This window comes from Lampetra fluviatilis, chromosome 17 (assembly GCF_964198595.1).
Source record: "Lampetra fluviatilis chromosome 17, kcLamFluv1.1, whole genome shotgun sequence".
Taxonomy (NCBI): domain Eukaryota; kingdom Metazoa; phylum Chordata; class Hyperoartia; order Petromyzontiformes; family Petromyzontidae; genus Lampetra; species Lampetra fluviatilis.
Genome location: NC_136291.1, coordinates 7,464,507 through 7,482,494, shown reverse-complemented (window position 1 = coordinate 7,482,494; position 17,988 = coordinate 7,464,507). Strand labels below are relative to the sequence as shown.

Below are 17,988 nucleotides of genomic sequence, written 5' to 3'. Positions count from 1 at the left end.
ACTGACATTTCTTGCATGCAGAGTTGTTTGCAACAACAAGTAAAAATGGACAACAACTTCAGCTGGTTAGTGACCGAGCTGAAATGAAACACCCAATTGTTATAAGTGCTTTATGAGAAAACTTGAAAGAGTTTATATTTGCCACCTGTACATTTGAGCAACAGCCTGGATGTTAGAGCGGCACAGGTGGGGCACATAAATTAGGGAGAGTGTGATTTCTCAGAGGAGTGTTTACTTTTCATTCCCTTGTGGATTTGCCACTGGCTCTATTCATCAGTGCAATCTCTTCTCAGCCTGCTCACTGAGCATTACACAGATGTGTGATTTATGGCTCCACACACTTGATGGTTTTGCAGTCCCTTGCTTAGCATAAATAATTAAAATGTCCAATCCACAAGGAATCCAGCAACCTCTCTGCCTCTGGGCAGATAAAGTGTGAATGAGTGCCACTTCGCTCAGTGATAGCAACATGCCGTTCATGCCCGTGGTTTTCTGCTGCAGCCTTTGTTGTGACAAAAGAGGGGTTAAAGAGTGCTGAGATTTGCATTACCGGTAATGGCTTCTGTTCCGTCTGGCAGTGAGCCCTAATCTCAGGATGAAATAGAAGTTTCATTGAGAGAAAAAAAAATTTAATTGATGCCAATCATCCTTAGCAGTAATATACCAATAGTCTCGAAGAGGTTTAATTCAATCATTAAAATTATACCCCTCTACAAATGGTATCCCCACAGACACCCACAAGAATACTGCACCTGTCATGAGTCATTTTACCTGACACATGTCATTTACATTACGTCACCTTTTGTCGCTCATATTTAATCTGCTTTGACTGTCATGAACGAATGGCTGCAATCCAACAGAGAAAAATATATGTAATCTCAGATTGAAATCTTTGAAAAAAAGACTCAGATGGGTGACTACATACCCGAACGGGGATAAAAATCATATCACAAGATTACCATAAAAGGAGTTAAGGTTAATTAATTAAAGGCTTATAGCCCGAGGTCACCAATTCGATGTTTGAATAAGCAATTTATGATATTTAAAACAGTTATTACTGCACATCACTCAAAAATGGAACTGAGCAAACAATATTAATGCAGGACATTCCTGAAATGGTCTTGAGAATTAGGATTTCCTAGAAATAACGAATGGCATTATTAATGTACCAAATCAAGGAATGTTACTTGTTTGTGGTAATTATTTAAACCATATGGAAAAGTAGTATATTTTTAAATGGTATAATTAGTGAATGTGCAGGGAAGGTGATGTTTATATCTAAAGCAAGCGGGAACGCAGGGGCCCCGAGTAAGAATGACTTGTACACTTCTAGAAATCGTGTGACCTAAGACTTGTTCGAACTCCAATTCCATGCAGGAATTATTCAAATGGAAATGATCTAAGTTTAGAGAAAATGTAAAGCTGATCTGGATCACTCTTATATTGACTGTTAAAGAAAAAAATGTAAACCAATATTAAAACAAGATAATGATGGGCCTTAACATCCATTGCATTAATAATAATCTACTTACCTCGCCCACAGACCAGTTGAAGCGCACTGAGCGATGATGTCATGGGGGCCCATGTTGCATGGGAACTTTACGGTGGCCAAGTTGGAAGGGGGTTTGTCTTCCCAGTCGCTGATTGGCTGGGTGTAGTGGGAATCATGATGTAATTCCCAGCAACCACTGTTGTGAACCCAGCGTTGTGATTTCGCTTGACCTACGCCATTTTGGATCTTACGACATTCGTTGCCTGTCACATTTTATGTGCACTCAGGCCCCACTTACGTGGATAGCTCACCAAATATGAAATGAAACTCAGTTTCACTCTGCTTTTTTTGTGTGTTTCTCTGACCGCTCAACCAAATTGCCATGACAGAGCAACTTCCTGCAGCAGTTTGCGAGTTTGCACCCTCCTAAGCTGAGCCGAGCTTCCAGCCCACTTGTGCTGCACTGGCTGGGCCTACTGGTCAATCTCACCACATCGGAGGATGGGCAGCAGATGGTGCTGCGCCTGGGCGGTAGCCTGGAGCTGCTGCTGGAGATGGCAGGGCACCAGCAGGCCGCCTGCCACCGTGCCGCCACTCTCGTTCTGCACAACCTGTGCTTCAGCACAGCCAACAAGGCCATCATCCTGGCCAACGGTGCGTCCACCTGTTTTTAGCTGCTGCTTCGTCATGTTAAACTGCCAAAAGTTTACAGCGTGGAGGATACAAAATAACAAGAAATGCAGTCCGATGTACGTTGGACAAATAAAAAAACACTATCTATAACCTTTCCAACTGTCGTGCTATTAATGCTCACTTATTAAAATTAATAAAATGAATGAAAGAGTGGTGTAGCAAAGACTGCACTTGACCAACCTTTGTCCTCACCATTGTACACATTGATACCGTCACCAGTCAAACCGAAGAGAGGTAGGTCCAAGTTTGGATATGAATTGGCATGGGTACTATGGATGGCCACGAAGCCAACCCAGTTATCTGGGATCATTGTGAAATCTGCTAACTTATCCAACTGCTCCTACCATGGTTTTTAATGCTTTTTGTGTTTAGTTTGTTGCCCTTCCCCCACACCTCCGATTAGCACGGTTGGCTTGCATACGGTGCGAAAGAAGTTCAACGTGTGTAGGTTTCTAACACTTACAAATTGTGGTTACCACAGAAAAAGCTGTCGCCTTCCTGGCCAGATGTCTGGAGAATGAGACCCTCGAGATGAGGTCCCTTGGGGCCAGCGCACTGTGGGCACTGCTCTACAACTCACAGAAGGTCTATCCGTCCATATTCACATTGTCAACACGTGTACAAGATTACACCTAAGCTTAGTTATTTAAAAAAAAACATCGTTTAGAATTTGTTTTTATTTTGATTGTGTGTTCTCTACCACTGCAGGCTAAAGTAAGCTTGAAAAATCCATCGATCAAGAGAAAAGTTGATGATGCATTAAAGGCACATCGAAAAGGTAAACACTATACATTAGAGTGAGTGGCTTCAGAATTGACTGCAAAATCACTTTTCGATTTAAAGCTTTCGTGACTGCAGCGATTCATATTCTTGGTTCTTTTGGTAAAGTCACGTAGAAGGGGAATAATAATAAAATAATAATAAAAAGTTTTTTGTTAAAATTAATATTTTATTATTATTTCCCTTCTACGTGATTTTACCGAAAGAACCAACAATATGCAAAGTTACTGTTTTTCAACTTGTATGTGTTGTGAGTATATATGTGTACTGTCTTTCAAGCCATTAAGTGTGACTTTTATCTGTGCAGGTGTGAGAGCAGAGGATTTCAAGCTGTACACATATTGCCTCAAGAGCCTGGAGAATGTGTCTACCTTACTGAACACCTAGGCAGCGTAACTGTTCATGGATATTTTAAACAGTGTAGTATGCTTTGCTTGAATCAAATCCTGCGTCTCAGACTTTAAATAATGTGTATTTATATAAACGGTGTTTATATTTAAAATTATCAACTGCAAGTGTGATTGATTTTATTTGACAAACTATGTAGTTAATATGCGAATAATGATTATTAAACTGTGCTATTGAACGTTATTGCCACTTGACTATTTTGTTGATGCAGATCCAAGGAGGGATGCGACTAAATCAAGGGGATGTCTTCATGGCTGCTGTCAATTTCTGGTGCCATTGTAAAATTATTGTGTAGTATTATACCTGCATAATCACATCCTGGTTATACAAGTACCACAAACAACCAATGACAAACAAGGCCGAATACATTTTCTTTGGCCTTGTGTGTGTACCGAGCTGGGTCTTGGTTCAATGTATGCTCCAAGGCAACAAGAGACATTTAATATCACCAGTAAAGCAATCATTTATAAATCACATCTTCTGTAAATTAATATTTATTATCAACTCCACAGTTAAACAATGAAATTGAATACATAGTGACTGAAGCAGTAGATAACACATCATAAAAGATCGGATGTTTTTAAAACAATTACAAGTGGACACTAATGTACGTGATATTGACAAAGGTTATCCTACCTTGGCCAACATTATAAGACCATGCATTACTCTATGATATCTTCTGTTGACTACAACACATTTCGGCAGTGTGATCATTGAGAAATCATATTCTTCGTTATGTACAAAATTAAACCACATCTCTACAACTCTAGGAACAAAAGGCAAATGTAAAATATCTACCTGGACACATCAGTTGTTTTTAGACATCACAGCTGCGCTCGTTGAAAGTGGTTTGCAGAAGAAGAAAAAAAGAGACTCATTTGAAAGTGGTATGAGCTTACTAGAGTAGAAAGATAACCGTGAGTAAAATATGATATTTTTTATTAATGAGTGGATTTTAATGCTATCATTCCACAAGTCAAATAATGGCCCGCTGATTTACTTCTAGTAACAACACAATTGCACGAACACCGAAAACCAAGCTTTCTCTTTGCTCAAACTGGGCTGGATCCAAATGCATTGCCATGGGAATCCTCACAAGCCAAACTGATCCCAAGTGAGCTCAGCACACTTACCCCCCAGGAACAGTTAGTAAACCGAACCACATACTTTTGTTAGGGCTGACCTCTTGACACCAGTCATGATTTGACAACACAAGCAAAAACGTACTCTCCGTGACATCATCCGTTAACACACAGCGGAAATTACAAGTGATCTCAAGTGGTCTTATGCTTGCCTACATTTGGCGTTAATGCAACATTTCATTTCAAACATCTATTCCTGACCTCCACACTCCTTGACCACACAGGCTGTGGTTGGGGGAGGGACTCAGCCCCCATGGGTGAGCAGAAATGTTTTCCAGTGGTTGTAGAAACGATGCATTTAGCTCCATTATATTGACAGTGCAGTGCTTGTGTACGATGGTTCTCGAGTCTGGAATTTCTAGTGATGGTTGGTGGCCATCAAGGAGTGCGTCTCCAAATGACATGTTGGTTTTCTGCACCGCACATTACTTACTGAATGAGAGAGGTCTTGCAATCGACTATCTTTTGCTAAATTATTTTAGGTTTCACTGTGTAGTAACAATTGGTTATGCAATTTTTAACCATAACAGCCCTACATTTAATTATTAAATTGCACTGTTAAAGCCAGTGCCACTGGGAATATTCTACTGGATATACGGTGGTAAGTAGCTTGCACGATTCCAAGCTGCCTTTTGTCTCAATCACTAAAAATAGCACCAGGTACTGGCTTAGCCTGACACATCGTTGATTGCAGAGCACAACCAAATCGTCTGTACATTTCGACCTACTGGCTGGAATCCAACCCAGGATAATCATGGACCAGCTGCAGTGCTGACATGCTTATTTTGGCCTCCCATAAGCACATAAACACATGAAAAGTAGGCTGATGTCCCACCGCAATTTTTAATGTTTCTGCGGTTACTGGCAAAAAACTGATCGCATTACAACGAAGGGCCCTTGCAATCTAAAGGAAAAGACCAATTTGAATACGTACGGTGGAGTATGGTATTTGAGATGTGACTGCCAGTGCAAAAAAAAAATCAGTCTTGGTAGCCACTCGTTGTCTGCCTTAGGCTTTACTAACTAGCCACATATTGCCCTTGTCTCAGTCAAATCGTATCTTAATGGCACAGCCTGTTATCAATTAATCCAACCCCTTTTGGTACAATATCCCGCGGAGACACTTTGCAATATTTGACAAAACTCCCCTAGTTTTATGAACCACAGGCTAACATACTGATGTTACGTTTAGTATGTTTGGTTTTCCCACAAAAAGCCACCAAAGTAACAGTGCCAGTAATTCTACTTCTGTATTGTGAAGACTATCACCATCCATTTGAGGCATTCCGAATTTAACTGCGAGACATCCAAATATCTTCGCGTTAAATCAAACCGCCACAGTGCAGAATGGCAATTGTAGTTTCAAACACGTTGGAAATCTACGTGCATTTTTCAAACAAAAGCCTCCGTTGAACAAGGTGCTCGATTATACCAACCGAACTATTTACTCCCTCCACAAACCAAAAAAAAAATGTGCCAACAGCACAGCCCAAGGCTTCTGCGCAAAGTGCACATCCGGAACTTTCCAAAATGTTTCAAGCCCACGCCTTTGACTTGCTTGATCGAGGACGATACTTCAGTTGGCCTGCTTAACCCGTCGTCGCATTATCTATCCACCCGACACATCCGTATTACGCGTACCTGTCATCTCGGGCCTTTGTCTCGTCTGCCTGTTTTGTTATCGCGCCAACTACTAATAATTCCCATCACGCCTACGCGTGGAACATACAACTGCATCTGCCCATATGACCATATATTTGGACGTTTCGGGAAAATAATGACCGCATGGGGCATAATTTATAGCCTCTATTGTGTTTGAATGTAATTTTGAAGTGAGTAGGATTCAACTTGAATTCGTTTTAGTGATGGACAATTTTTCCTATTTTAATTCACTCGTGCTAATGTTAAAATAAGCGTGGAAGTTTTAACATTCAAAACACTGATAAGAGGGTTTTCCCCTTTTTTCTGGCAACAAACAGGTGTTAAGATGTTAAAACACCAAACTGAAACTTTTTACAAGGAATCTTGTCTGCATTAACCACAATACTTGTGGTCAGAATGCAGACAAAAATATATTCTGATAGTATATGCAATGTCTTTGAAACTGATTGGTCCACACTAGGAGACATCTTTTTTTTAGCCTCGTCTCAAAACGGCGCTAGACCAGAGGACGCCAAAAGACGTACAGCCCAAAGACAATGCACTATCAGAGTAATGAGAGCTCGGGGTGAGCAACTACATCATGATATTTTGGTACTGGCAAAGGAGGTTCCATGATTTAAAACACTGTCGTCACATCTCAAAATTGCAACACTTTTTTTTGTTTCCACTAACATGGTATAACAGACCTAAGCCAAGGTTTAAGATGAGTAGGAATAGCGCTCCACACAAAAAAAAATCTATTTCCAAGGTTCGCTTAACATCACCCACCAATTGGACGTCAAGCTACGCCTCATTTTAGCTCGTTTCCGTGAACGCAACTGCATGTGGCAATGTCGTCAATTATGCCAAGGCTCTCTCGCTCTCAGATGACATTTCAGTGCCACATGTGTCCTCCCGTGGTGGTGGTGGTGGTTGTGGCTGCGGTGGAAGTCATTCTGCCCCGGCTCTCGGTCGCAAAGTCCTGGAACGATCCTGCATGTCGTATCCTCAGCGACGAGTCTCCTGCAGCGGGAGGAGAGGCACAAAAAGTCCCTTAATGTGTACAATACGTGCAAGTAGGGTGGCGTGGATCGGAGCACGGGTTCAGTTGTGGTGGCCTTTTTAGCAATCGTTACCATCGCCACCAAGTCTCATCAATATTGAGTTGGTAGTTCGCCATCACGCCGTGATATGTCCAGTTACGATGTGGCCTGCATGTTATCATGGCTTTTTTAGCAAGACAACATGCATTACATATATATAGAACTTTGGATTACGGAGATGGAGCAATTAGATCAGCTCATTTGCAAGCGTGAGATACTGTTACATCACGAGCCCATAAGGGACTGCAACAATATTCGGGAGGCCATCGCTCAGCAGAGAATTGAGCGTTACATGATGGTCATGTACCATGCAACAATAGCTTTGCATTATTCTCTTAAATGTGTTTACATATTTGTTCTAAGTGCTGACGTAGAAGTGTGCAGGATGCAAGTCAAAATAGAGGTTTTAATAATATATATTTTACATTTCACCATTTGATGTGTTGTACCGTATTACATCTTCAATCCAGCAGGGGGTAAATTAAATTACTTTTCAATTAGCAACGTTTGTCAGCTCGGCTGCAACCGTGGAGTTGAGGATGGAGTCAATAATAGATTTCGTGTAAATTGCATGGAAAACCCACACTCAATTGCACTGAAAGATAAGTCGTTTAGGCTTAGCTGTATATGTAAAAGACAAAGGCTTAGAAACGATGCTTCATCATGTTCAGTCTGGCAAATTGGAATGCGTTCCATGATTTTGCTCGTCCACAGCTTTGTAGGCAATCAGCTTAACACGTCTACGAATCTTACAGACGGATATATGATGGAGACATTGCGAATCTAATTTATTTATATTCTCCACAACGATACTAATGCATATTTTGACTCAACTATTTTACACATTTGCGTCGAACAAGAAATCCTTAGCTTAAAGAGAAAGTATAAAATGTGGCGATTCACCAGTGATTGATTCAAGACGGCCTGACTCTGCTGATCAGACGCTGTTATGTCTAAACCGGTCCCACTTTCGCTTGTCCTGAAATAACGCTGCTGACATTATGGGTTGTACAAATAAAAAAAAATCATGTCAAGATACAGATATATGAAGGAGACATTGTATACTTATCTATTTAATTGCATATAGGGGGCATCATGGCCAAGAGTTGGCAAAACGAGATTCCCCTTATTGCTAATGAGATGTGATTATCATTAAAGAGTGTATCTATGCAATGCTGACATTGGTTTGCCGCCCAATGCTTTTCCAGTTTCATAATTAAAATACAGCCAAAAGAGTTTCAAAGACTTCAAAAATACCAGCTTCATTGGCACGCCAAACGAATCTTAAATTGCTGTGGTGAGGCGCCTTTGAAGTGTGACCACGCATTTCTACACGCAGTTCTGCAAGGGTTGCATCCGCGAAAGCACGTGCATTAAACTGCTTACTCTTCATACCCTGCGCACCATCGATTGGTGTGAAGCAGATATTGCACATATCCTGGGTGGACATGATCACGAATGTCAATGGACAAATTGGCCTTTAATCAGGTCAATATAAGAGACCCCTATTGTGTCTCCATATAAAAAATGCATTTTTTTTAACCATCAGCCTAAAGGCTTTCCAAACCGACCCTCTGCCAACAACGCATAATGAGTCTGGTGTACATTAATCACATCGATCATCCACAGAATGTCGCCTGAGCTGGCTGGGCCATGCATAGGGCTGCATGACACTGGAGAGAAATGTGCAGCATTATTTAACGTGAGTCGCCAAAAAAGGGGCAATACAGGCCAGGACGACCGCTCATGAACTGCAAGAAAACCCTGCAGAAGATATTCTGTGGGAAGAGCTCTGTATTGATGGCACGAGACAAACCCGTCGTGATGACTAATGATTAAGGGCATTTGTAAGCAGAACTCTGTTCTGTGTTTCCACGTAACTACAATATTTTGGTTCACCAGCCTGGTGGCTAAGATGGCACGTTCTTCTAATAACCAAACAAGCTTATGTTTAACAAACCTGATTGCTGATGAGACTTAGAACGTCAGAAATTTGTCCAGGCTACTCTCTTGCTAAAATAAAAAGCAGCTAGATAATATTTGTCTGATAGCCGTTAAGCCGATGGTCTTGAACGTCGATACATATAGCCACAAAAACGCATCGAGAAACGAGCTTTACAAGAACTAAGCCGTAATCATGAGCAGTATGCCCACGCGTACATCCTTTGCCTATCATAACGTGAAAAGACATCAATGGATCGTTATAAAATGATTGGTTACACTGCGCAGAAGGCAAACACAATGCATTTACAGGAAAGTAATTACCTGCTGCAAAACCATCGAGCTGACAAAGACCCCCAGCACAAATGCACGATATGCGCTGCATTGTACAATATCTGAAAATGTGCCAATGTGCATGTGGGTCTGGCAACCCATTACACATATCACAGTATAATAAATATGAAATAAGCATTCTCTGAACTAATGGAATTTGTTGCAACCAACTGTGTGTGACTTGCAGATGAGTGGTTGCAACAATCACGGCACTGGTCCAAGTGATGTTGGTAGAAGGGTAAAAAACCAATTATCATATTTGTACTGGCAAATGAGGTTCCCATAGTGTAGATGCTTGCCCCGAGCTCTCATACTCTGATGGTGCATTGTCTTTGAGTTGTGCGCCTTTTGGCGTCATCTGGTCCAACCCATGTGAGACTAGGCTCTAAGGAAAGCTCTCGGGTGTGGACCAATCAACTTCAAGGACATTGCACATTATCAGAGTTATGTCTTTTGTTTGTATTATGACTGCAGGTATTGCGGTCTATGCAAACATGACTCCTTGTAAAAAGGTGTCAGTTTTGTTGCCAGATAGAAGGGTAAAAAACCAATTATCATATTTTTACTGGCAAATGAGGTTCGCATAGTGTTGGTGTACACACTTAAGAGGTGCAAGTGGAAAATATTGACCCAACTGAAGACCTGTCACTTTGCAAGACGGATAGATGAATATTGCTTCCTTTCGGTGAACATCCCGACATCACCCTGCCCTTGTTACTGTGCGCACTATACACGATAATTTATATCTACAAAATAAGCCGAGGGACAGAACGTAGCGTGCGAGGGCTTAACAACTCGGAGATAAGAGTGATAAAATAGAGTTCGTACGAGTGCAGATGCTGGATGGATTGCTGCGGATTGGGGGTATCTTCATCCAGCAGTGGATTGATCATGGCGGCTGTCATGACGATGATTACACAACATCAGTATCCCCCCCCCCCAATTAAGGTATGCACAGGAGAGGCGTGAAAGATTAAAAAGCTTCGTTAAACTGGTTATCCCCGCCCGCTACTGATCAAACGTGTTCCACAAGCGACCGTTTTATATTTAATTCACAAGGCGCGTCCGTGTGTGTGTGTGATCCCTCCCAAGCATCTCGCGTTGGAAATGGGCAAAGCGCTAATTAAACCGCCCGCTCTTACGCCAACCAGGGACGTAAATCAACGCGAAAGCAGAAGGGGCGCGTTTGCGTCTAAACACGGGGCGTGCTGCGAGCCAACGGGACGTTATTGGAGATGTCCTCGGCTCTCGCGCCATCTCATTCGCACGTTTTTCATGTACGTTGAGATTTTTTGCCGGCGTGATGTAAGTAATTATTGGCGGGTCCGCCGGTCCGTTTCGATCTCCTGGAAGTGGCGGTTGAAATAATGAGAAGCTTTCTTAAATTCTTAAATCCCACTCCCGCCGATTTTGATTCTCGCTAACGACCAATAAAAGTAATAAAGCAATAGCCTCAAGCACACTAAAGCCCTCTGTTTGGTTTAGATACGTGGAGGCCCAACATTGGTGGTCTAGCCAACACGGTAGAGATACACTTAATGCATTTATAAATCATCTCAAGCAGCAAAACCCGTCCATCCAGCTCACCATGGAAGTGAGAACTCTCCCATTTCTGAATATTAGGCTCGGAAACGGCCGAAACGGTAAAATAACACAGAGTGTTTACCGAAAGAAAACGCACACTGACACCAACATATTTAGCGATCTAAACCAAAACCCTCATGGACAATATTGGTCGCGAAAGCCGACGTGCTAAACAGAACAGTAAAAACATCTGAATAAATTCTAGGCTTCCCCTAGGTCGACTCAGGATTTAATGAACTCGGAATTAAACGAACGCCTGGTGCGGTTAATTTAGCTGTGGTGGTCCCACCTGATGACGGAGACTTGTGTTGCCTCCGAAACGTCGTGATTTATTATTTTATTTCTATTATTATTTCTATTATTTTATTATTTATTTTTAATTTTTACCTACGTGACTTTACCGAAAAAAACTAATAGTATAGGGGAGATCTTTGTCTCTGTGTGCTCGACGTGACTGAGAGAGCCGAATGGCTCACAGGGCTATACCTAATAAATTAACTTGAAACTTGACTTAGAGAGGGCACCGTCGATTCGAGACAGGTTTCCTGCACGTCACGTGGGACGTGTTTAGCAATCATCAGCGGACTCCACGCGTAGCGACTCGATTGGTATCAGACAGAGGTGTGGACTCGAGTCATGTGACTTGGACTCGAGTCAGACTCGAGTCATGAATTTGATGACTTGCGACTCGACTTGGACTTGCATAACAATGACTTTGTCCCACCTCTGGTATCAGAATGCAAAAAATTCCTCACACATGGAGAGATGTGGAAAGGTGCGGTCGCCGGAGCAGGGAATTGAATAAACCACGTTTTACTAAATAGTTTATCTATCATCAGTCCATTCTGTCTCTTTACACGCGCACGCCTATTGGCCTTGCAGACCAATGTTATCCAGCGGTATTTTGTTTAGATCTTTTTCTTATTGTTCGACCTTGTTGGACAACATGATGGCGCTTGTTTAAAACAACAACAACATCTGCTGGGTTGCCGGATGTGATTAAGCAAAAGCTCTCGATCTAAACGACGAGACCTATTTGAAAAACAAAACGCTGCCCAAGAAACATCGTGATGATGCGTTGTTTGGGAGCAATGCGCGTAATAAGATATTATTGCAATTAAAGCAGAGCTAGGACAGTGTTTCCTAGACGGCACATCATCTCTCCCCCTCCATTCCAGATGGGGTCTCAAGAGCTCGCGTTTTTCCGGTAAAGTCACGTAGGTAGAAAAATAATAGATCACGACGTTTCGATCGTAACACAAGCAATCGTCATCAGGTGGGACAACCACGGCAAGAAAAAACTGCTGAAGTAAGCAGTCACGAAAGCTTCAAATCAAGATTGAGCTCGCGTTTGTTTCGCTGTTCCAGCAGGTGAACAAACGCGCCAATTTGGTAATTTTGTTAATTGCTCGCCAACACACCGGTGCGTCGAAGATTGGCGGGTTTTGTTCACGTGACAGCTTTATTAATTGGCTGCGTCGGGTGGAGGAGGACTGCACGACATGTCACTTGACGTACGCGATTTGACCCGAAACAAGTATAACCCGTAAAAAGAAAGTTTTTCACTATAAATCCTTTATATGCGTGGCGGCTAGAGTCCTCTCGTCCTCTGGCTTGAGATGGCTGCCACCTATGGGTCAGATGATTGCATTGCACCATTAAGCAATTGGTAATTAAATATAATATTTTTGTCCTAAAAAGTGTAAAATTTCGAAAAAAAATTTTTACGGACATTAATTGTCACGCACAACGAGTCTGTGTGGAAAATGTCAGCTCGATTGGATCACGGGAAGTGGGTTAAAAAACGACCGAAAGATTTGCACGGGCCTAAGCAAGCAAGCGAACTTAATATAAATGATTTAAAAATAACACGTGCGCTTTAAACGAAATGTGAAAAATACATATGCGGAGTAATTGTAAACTACTGAAATATATCAATAACACGTAGGCTTTCGCGACCAATATCCTACCTAATAGAGGTTTGTTGGGTTAGATCGCGTAAATATATAAAACTGTCGTTAAAACCCGCCACCACCCGACACAGCCAACTAGTAAGGGTTGTCACGTAAACAGAACGTGGCCAATTCGTCACTAGTACAGCACGCCGGTGTGTTGGAGAGCCAAGCCACAACATTTACAATCTGAGTACGACGTTTCGCCAGTAATTACAACTAGTTCTAGATTTGAAGCTTTCGTGACTGCAAGGAATCATCTTCTTAGGTTTTTTCGGTAAAGTCACGTAGAAAGTAAAATAAAATAAAAACAAAAATCACGACGTTTTTGTTGCCTCCGAAACGTCGTGATTTTTGTTTTTATTTTATTTTACTTTCTACGTGACTTCACCGAAAAAACCTAAGAAGATAATTACAACTAGCTTCATCAGGCGACAGCCAGATTTGTGGAGAAGTCCACCTGTCTTGGCCAGCAGTAGCTATATTCTTTGGATCTTTCGATAAAGTCACGGAGAGAGATTTGCTAGTTTTGTTGGCTCGCGTGTTCTGCTACTGCTGACAGTTGTATTTGGGATAATTTAATATTTCTCTGATGTTCTCAACATAACATTTACCACACGTGCAGTTAATCCTGAACACACCTTCTGTTGACAGCTTCGGTAATACATTTTTTGTACCAGATATTAATTTCTGGATTTTATGTACCGTGCCAAATGTGACTCGGATGTTTTGTTTTTCCAAACATCTGGCTAGTTTAACAGTTACTCCCGCAATGTACGGTATTTCGATCGGTTTTAATTACTTGGAAAGCTTCAATGCTCGTGTTATTTGATTTGGTTTTGGCATTCAGTGCCCTGTTGATTTGTACATCATTGTAGCCGTTCATTTGCAGCGTTTATTTAACATGTTGAATTTCACTTCTCAGACTGTCACCATCTGACACTTTCTTAGCTCGATGAATGAGCGTCTTGATAAGAGCAGATTTCTGTGCGGGATGATGGTGTGACTGCATTCAGATAGGCATCAGTTTGCGTTTTCTTTCGGTAAACACTGTTATTTTACCATTTCGACCCCTATGTGTCCAGTTTGTGTGGGGCTTTGTTCATCCCCCGTGCCCCCCCCCCCCGCAAAACTCCGCCCCATGGAATTAGAGCTTTATAGCTCATCGGATTCCTCCAGTATAAATAAATATTCCGATTCTGAAAAAAAGGTAACAAGTGCGACGTTTCGTGCAATGGCCTTTCATGATAGCACGATAGTCCCGTATAACACTTCGACTTTCGCGACCAATATCATCCGCAATACGTTTCGTGGGTTAGATCGCGTCAATGTAAAAGTGTCGTTAAACCCGCCAACACCCGACACAGCCAATTCGTAAGCTTTGTCACGTAAACAGAACGTGCCAATTCATTACAATCACAGCACACCGCTGTGTTGCAGAGTAAATCCGCAACAATTTACAATAGTCCCATCATCATCATCATCAGAAGCAGCAGCAGCAGATGTTGGCATGCTTTCGGAGTCACCGTATTTGCTGTGCTGGCCGGAGGAGCCGTACGGCGTGATGCCGCCGCCGCCACCGCTGCTGCTGCTGCTCAGCTCACAGAGGTCGGACGAGCTTCGCTGCCTCGTGATGTGCTGCCAGTAGCCGCCACGTGGCAGGGCCGTGGCCACCGCGACAGCCGCGCGGCAGGTCAAGAAGTCGCGCCCAGCCGGAGTCAGCAGCTGGGAGATATCCGGAGAGGAAGGGAGGGAGGGAGGGATGGAGAGCCACGTTTTATGGAGCAGCAGTGGAATTTGCTCTGATAAGAACACCTCGTTGCGGGCACGTGATGAACGGTGGGGTTCAGAAGGTCCACAGGTTGATGGATCAATTGTGGAGTTTTTTTTAGTTTACGTGTGTATGTTGAATTTCTTTCGCACCGTACGTAGGAGGCCATCCATTTAGCATGTACGCAACAAATCTGTCAAAACTTGACCCCCCCCATCCCTGTACCCCCCCCCCCCACCTGCGTACGTACGCTTGACCCCCCCCCCCCCCCGAATCCTATAGAACGGCCGATATTTAATCCACGAAGAAACGACCAAGGATGAATACTATTAATATGTTTAAGCAAACAGATAGTCCACCGCCGGACTATCTAACTCATTTGAAGGCCAATGTAGACAAATTATTATCGAGGCTTCACACCCCCCCCCCCCCCGTTTCCTATGCGCACATTGTCAGTAGACCCCCATACGCAAGCTACGCATTTGGGTTAACCCCCCTCCCCCCTTCATGCGGACGTACTCAATGGATGGCCGCTAGCCAACCATGCTAGTTTAACTCGTAGGCTTTCGCGACCAATATTCATAATATTGTTTTTTTGGGGGGGTTAGATCGCGTAAATATAAATGTGTCGTGAAAGCCGCCTCCACCACCCGACGAGCGAAACAGAGCGAGGCAGCAGCAGGAGGAGGAGGAGGTTTTCTCCACAACTCTGATGGCTGTCGCCTGTTGTTCGTCATTGCTGGCGAAACGTCGTTCTCCAATTGTAAATGTCGTGGTTTAGTCGGATCTTCTTCATTTAGCCACTGCTTAATTTCAGTTTTAACAGGCGACATCCATTTCCCCTTGTTTAGTCCTCCTATAAGTTGCATGAAGCCGTTTCGTAGGAGTACAATACAGGGTACAATCTTCTTGGCTCTTTCGGTAAAGTCACGTAGAAGAGAAATAATAAAATAATGAAAATAAAACGTAATAAAATACAATGTTTAATTTTTATTATTTTATTATTTCCCTTCTACGTGACTTTACCGAAAGAGCCAAGAAGATGAATCCCTGCAGTCACGAAAGCTTTAAATCGACCCAGGGTACAATGTTATTTCATAATTATTATGGATAGGTGCACGTTGCAATGTTGTGGTAGTGCCTTAACTATGCAAACGATCCTTGTTCGCGGCGTTCCGGTGAATATCGAGTGAGAAATGAAGCCTCGTTTGTCGTTCACGTACGGGGCGTGTGTACGAGATGGACATTAACAGCCTGGCTTTATCCGCTGTTGGGTGGAGACCTCCCCAAATCCGTGTCCTTCTGGGGCAGGGGTCGACCTTAGAGATGCATGCGGCTCTTAAAGGACCGCTGATTCGTGACGTTGTTTTTATCGAGGATCACCGTCTCGTATTTGCACGCAATTGTGGCTCTTGAATTATTTATTTTTTTGGACCGAATTCTAAAAACTTGCTCTTCTTATTGCAAACATGATGCCTTGTATAAAGGTGTCAGTTTTGTACCAGTTGAAAGGGTAAAACCATACTACTATATTGCTCTTCTTGTTATTTTGGTTGCTGACTCCTGGCCGTCTAAGAGGTCGTTTGACCATACTTCACCTTGCTGGTCAATCCCGGTTGGTGAAAGGGGATGATAACTGGGACTCGGTTTAGATATTTCTCGCAAGCGATGTTAGCAGTCTTGGGGAATAGAATTTCGGGTGGCCGGGTTCAAAGCACGGCGCACTCAGCGCTGCACCACAGATCGCTGTTATCTCGCTGTGGTTTCGCCACATTTTAAACCGCACCCCACCGCTTTCAAAAGTCAACGTGCTCGGCGAATACTGCGTCAGTGATGTTGTGTGGGAAGACTGTGCACTTGTTAGCGAGCAAAAACATTGTTCCTATATTGTACATAGCCTCCGCAGATAAGATGACAGTAGCACCTTCATGCAAAGTGAGAGCATAACCCAACCATAAGAACATTAATGTACGTTCACAGCACAATCTCAATTAACATGTTTTTACTTTTCGAGATCGTACTTTGCCGTCTTGTCTCTTATCTGAACATTGCCAATATTAATATAAGTGTAACTGTGAAACACACAGCGAGAAAGTGTAACACGTCGGCTTTCGCGGCTACCAATGTCATCCATAATACAGCTATTTTGGGTTAGATCGCGTAAATCTAACACGAGAAACGTGTTTTATGAAACGAGAAAAAAATGTTTTCGGCTTGAATAAACAATATTTTTGTAATGTTTTGAGACTGTTGCTATTAACGATATGCGTGAAATCATTCTGACATGTCACCCTCCACCAATGATGTTCTCAAGTTTTAAAAACCGCTCTTGTTCATGCACAGATGTGTGTCAGCCGCTGTGTGCCACAACATTTTAAACCTTAACGGAAGAAGAACAACCAAAACCAATTTCATTGTATAATTTTGTAGCATAAACTGTCACAAACATATTTCTCAACTGCATAATTAAGCTCGAGCAGAGTGCAATATCTGCTAGAATGCCTGAGAAATATTGCACACAACCCAGGCTATTTTGCATACACATACTAAACTTTAATTGAATGTGTTATGCGCAATTCAATTATGCTAATGCTTTTATGCATGTGCCGTGTGTATAAAAATCATGCAAGCAGTGCAAAGTGTAACAATAACTGTTGTGCCGGTTGCTCTAGAACGCACACGTACGGTTGGCAGTTGTTTTCATGATATAGTTTTACAATTTAAGACATTTTCTACAACCTTTGTAATGAGAAAGCATTAATTTAGGACTTATTTGTGCCCCGCACCTCCGATAAGCACAGTTGGCTATGTACGGTGTGAAAGAAGTTCAACATACATACGGCCTAATAGTGCTGATATGTTAATGTAGTTCGATTCAGTTAAGCGTTGCATTTATTTTGCATAAAAAATGTATCACCATGCACAATTCTTAAATAACCTTGGAATGTAATTTTTTAATGGAAGGTAGTCATGAATGTATCCAGACTTTATCAAGGGATCTTCTGTTTTGAATTATGAAATACATATTCTTCGGTGTATATCCCAGACCTTGCAAGCATTCAGATGCAATGATAATAATCTACACACTTTTGTCAATCTACGACTGGATCAAGGACTCCCCATGCTGTGGTGTCAGTCTTGAATATCG

General features: G+C 42.4%; 2 protein-coding genes across 5 annotated transcripts in view; one reads left to right on the top strand and one right to left on the bottom strand.

The window, feature by feature from the left end:
* RTTN (rotatin) overlaps positions 1 to 3,519 on the top strand; it is a 72,521-nt gene extending 69,002 nt beyond the window's left edge. For all 3 annotated transcript variants that reach the window (XM_078864104.1, XM_078864103.1, XM_078864105.1), the window contains 4 exons: positions 1,882 to 2,146; positions 2,667 to 2,770; positions 2,894 to 2,963; positions 3,273 to 3,519. In XM_078864104.1, the coding sequence (XP_078720230.1) occupies positions 1,882 to 2,146; positions 2,667 to 2,770; positions 2,894 to 2,963; positions 3,273 to 3,352 (519 nt within the window). In that variant the 3' untranslated portion in view covers positions 3,353 to 3,519. The remainder of the gene's footprint in view (positions 1 to 1,881; positions 2,147 to 2,666; positions 2,771 to 2,893; positions 2,964 to 3,272) is intronic.
* A 341-nt stretch (positions 3,520 to 3,860) lies between these two features.
* The window catches only part of LOC144936895 (docking protein 6-like), a 62,441-nt gene continuing 48,313 nt past the window's right edge, over positions 3,861 to 17,988 (bottom strand). For both annotated transcript variants that reach the window (XM_078864100.1, XM_078864101.1), the window contains 2 exons: positions 14,596 to 14,794; positions 3,861 to 7,179 (listed from right to left, as the gene is read on the bottom strand). In XM_078864100.1, coding sequence (XP_078720226.1) covers positions 7,052 to 7,179; positions 14,596 to 14,794 — 327 coding nt within the window. In that variant the 3' untranslated portion in view covers positions 3,861 to 7,051. The remainder of the gene's footprint in view (positions 7,180 to 14,595; positions 14,795 to 17,988) is intronic.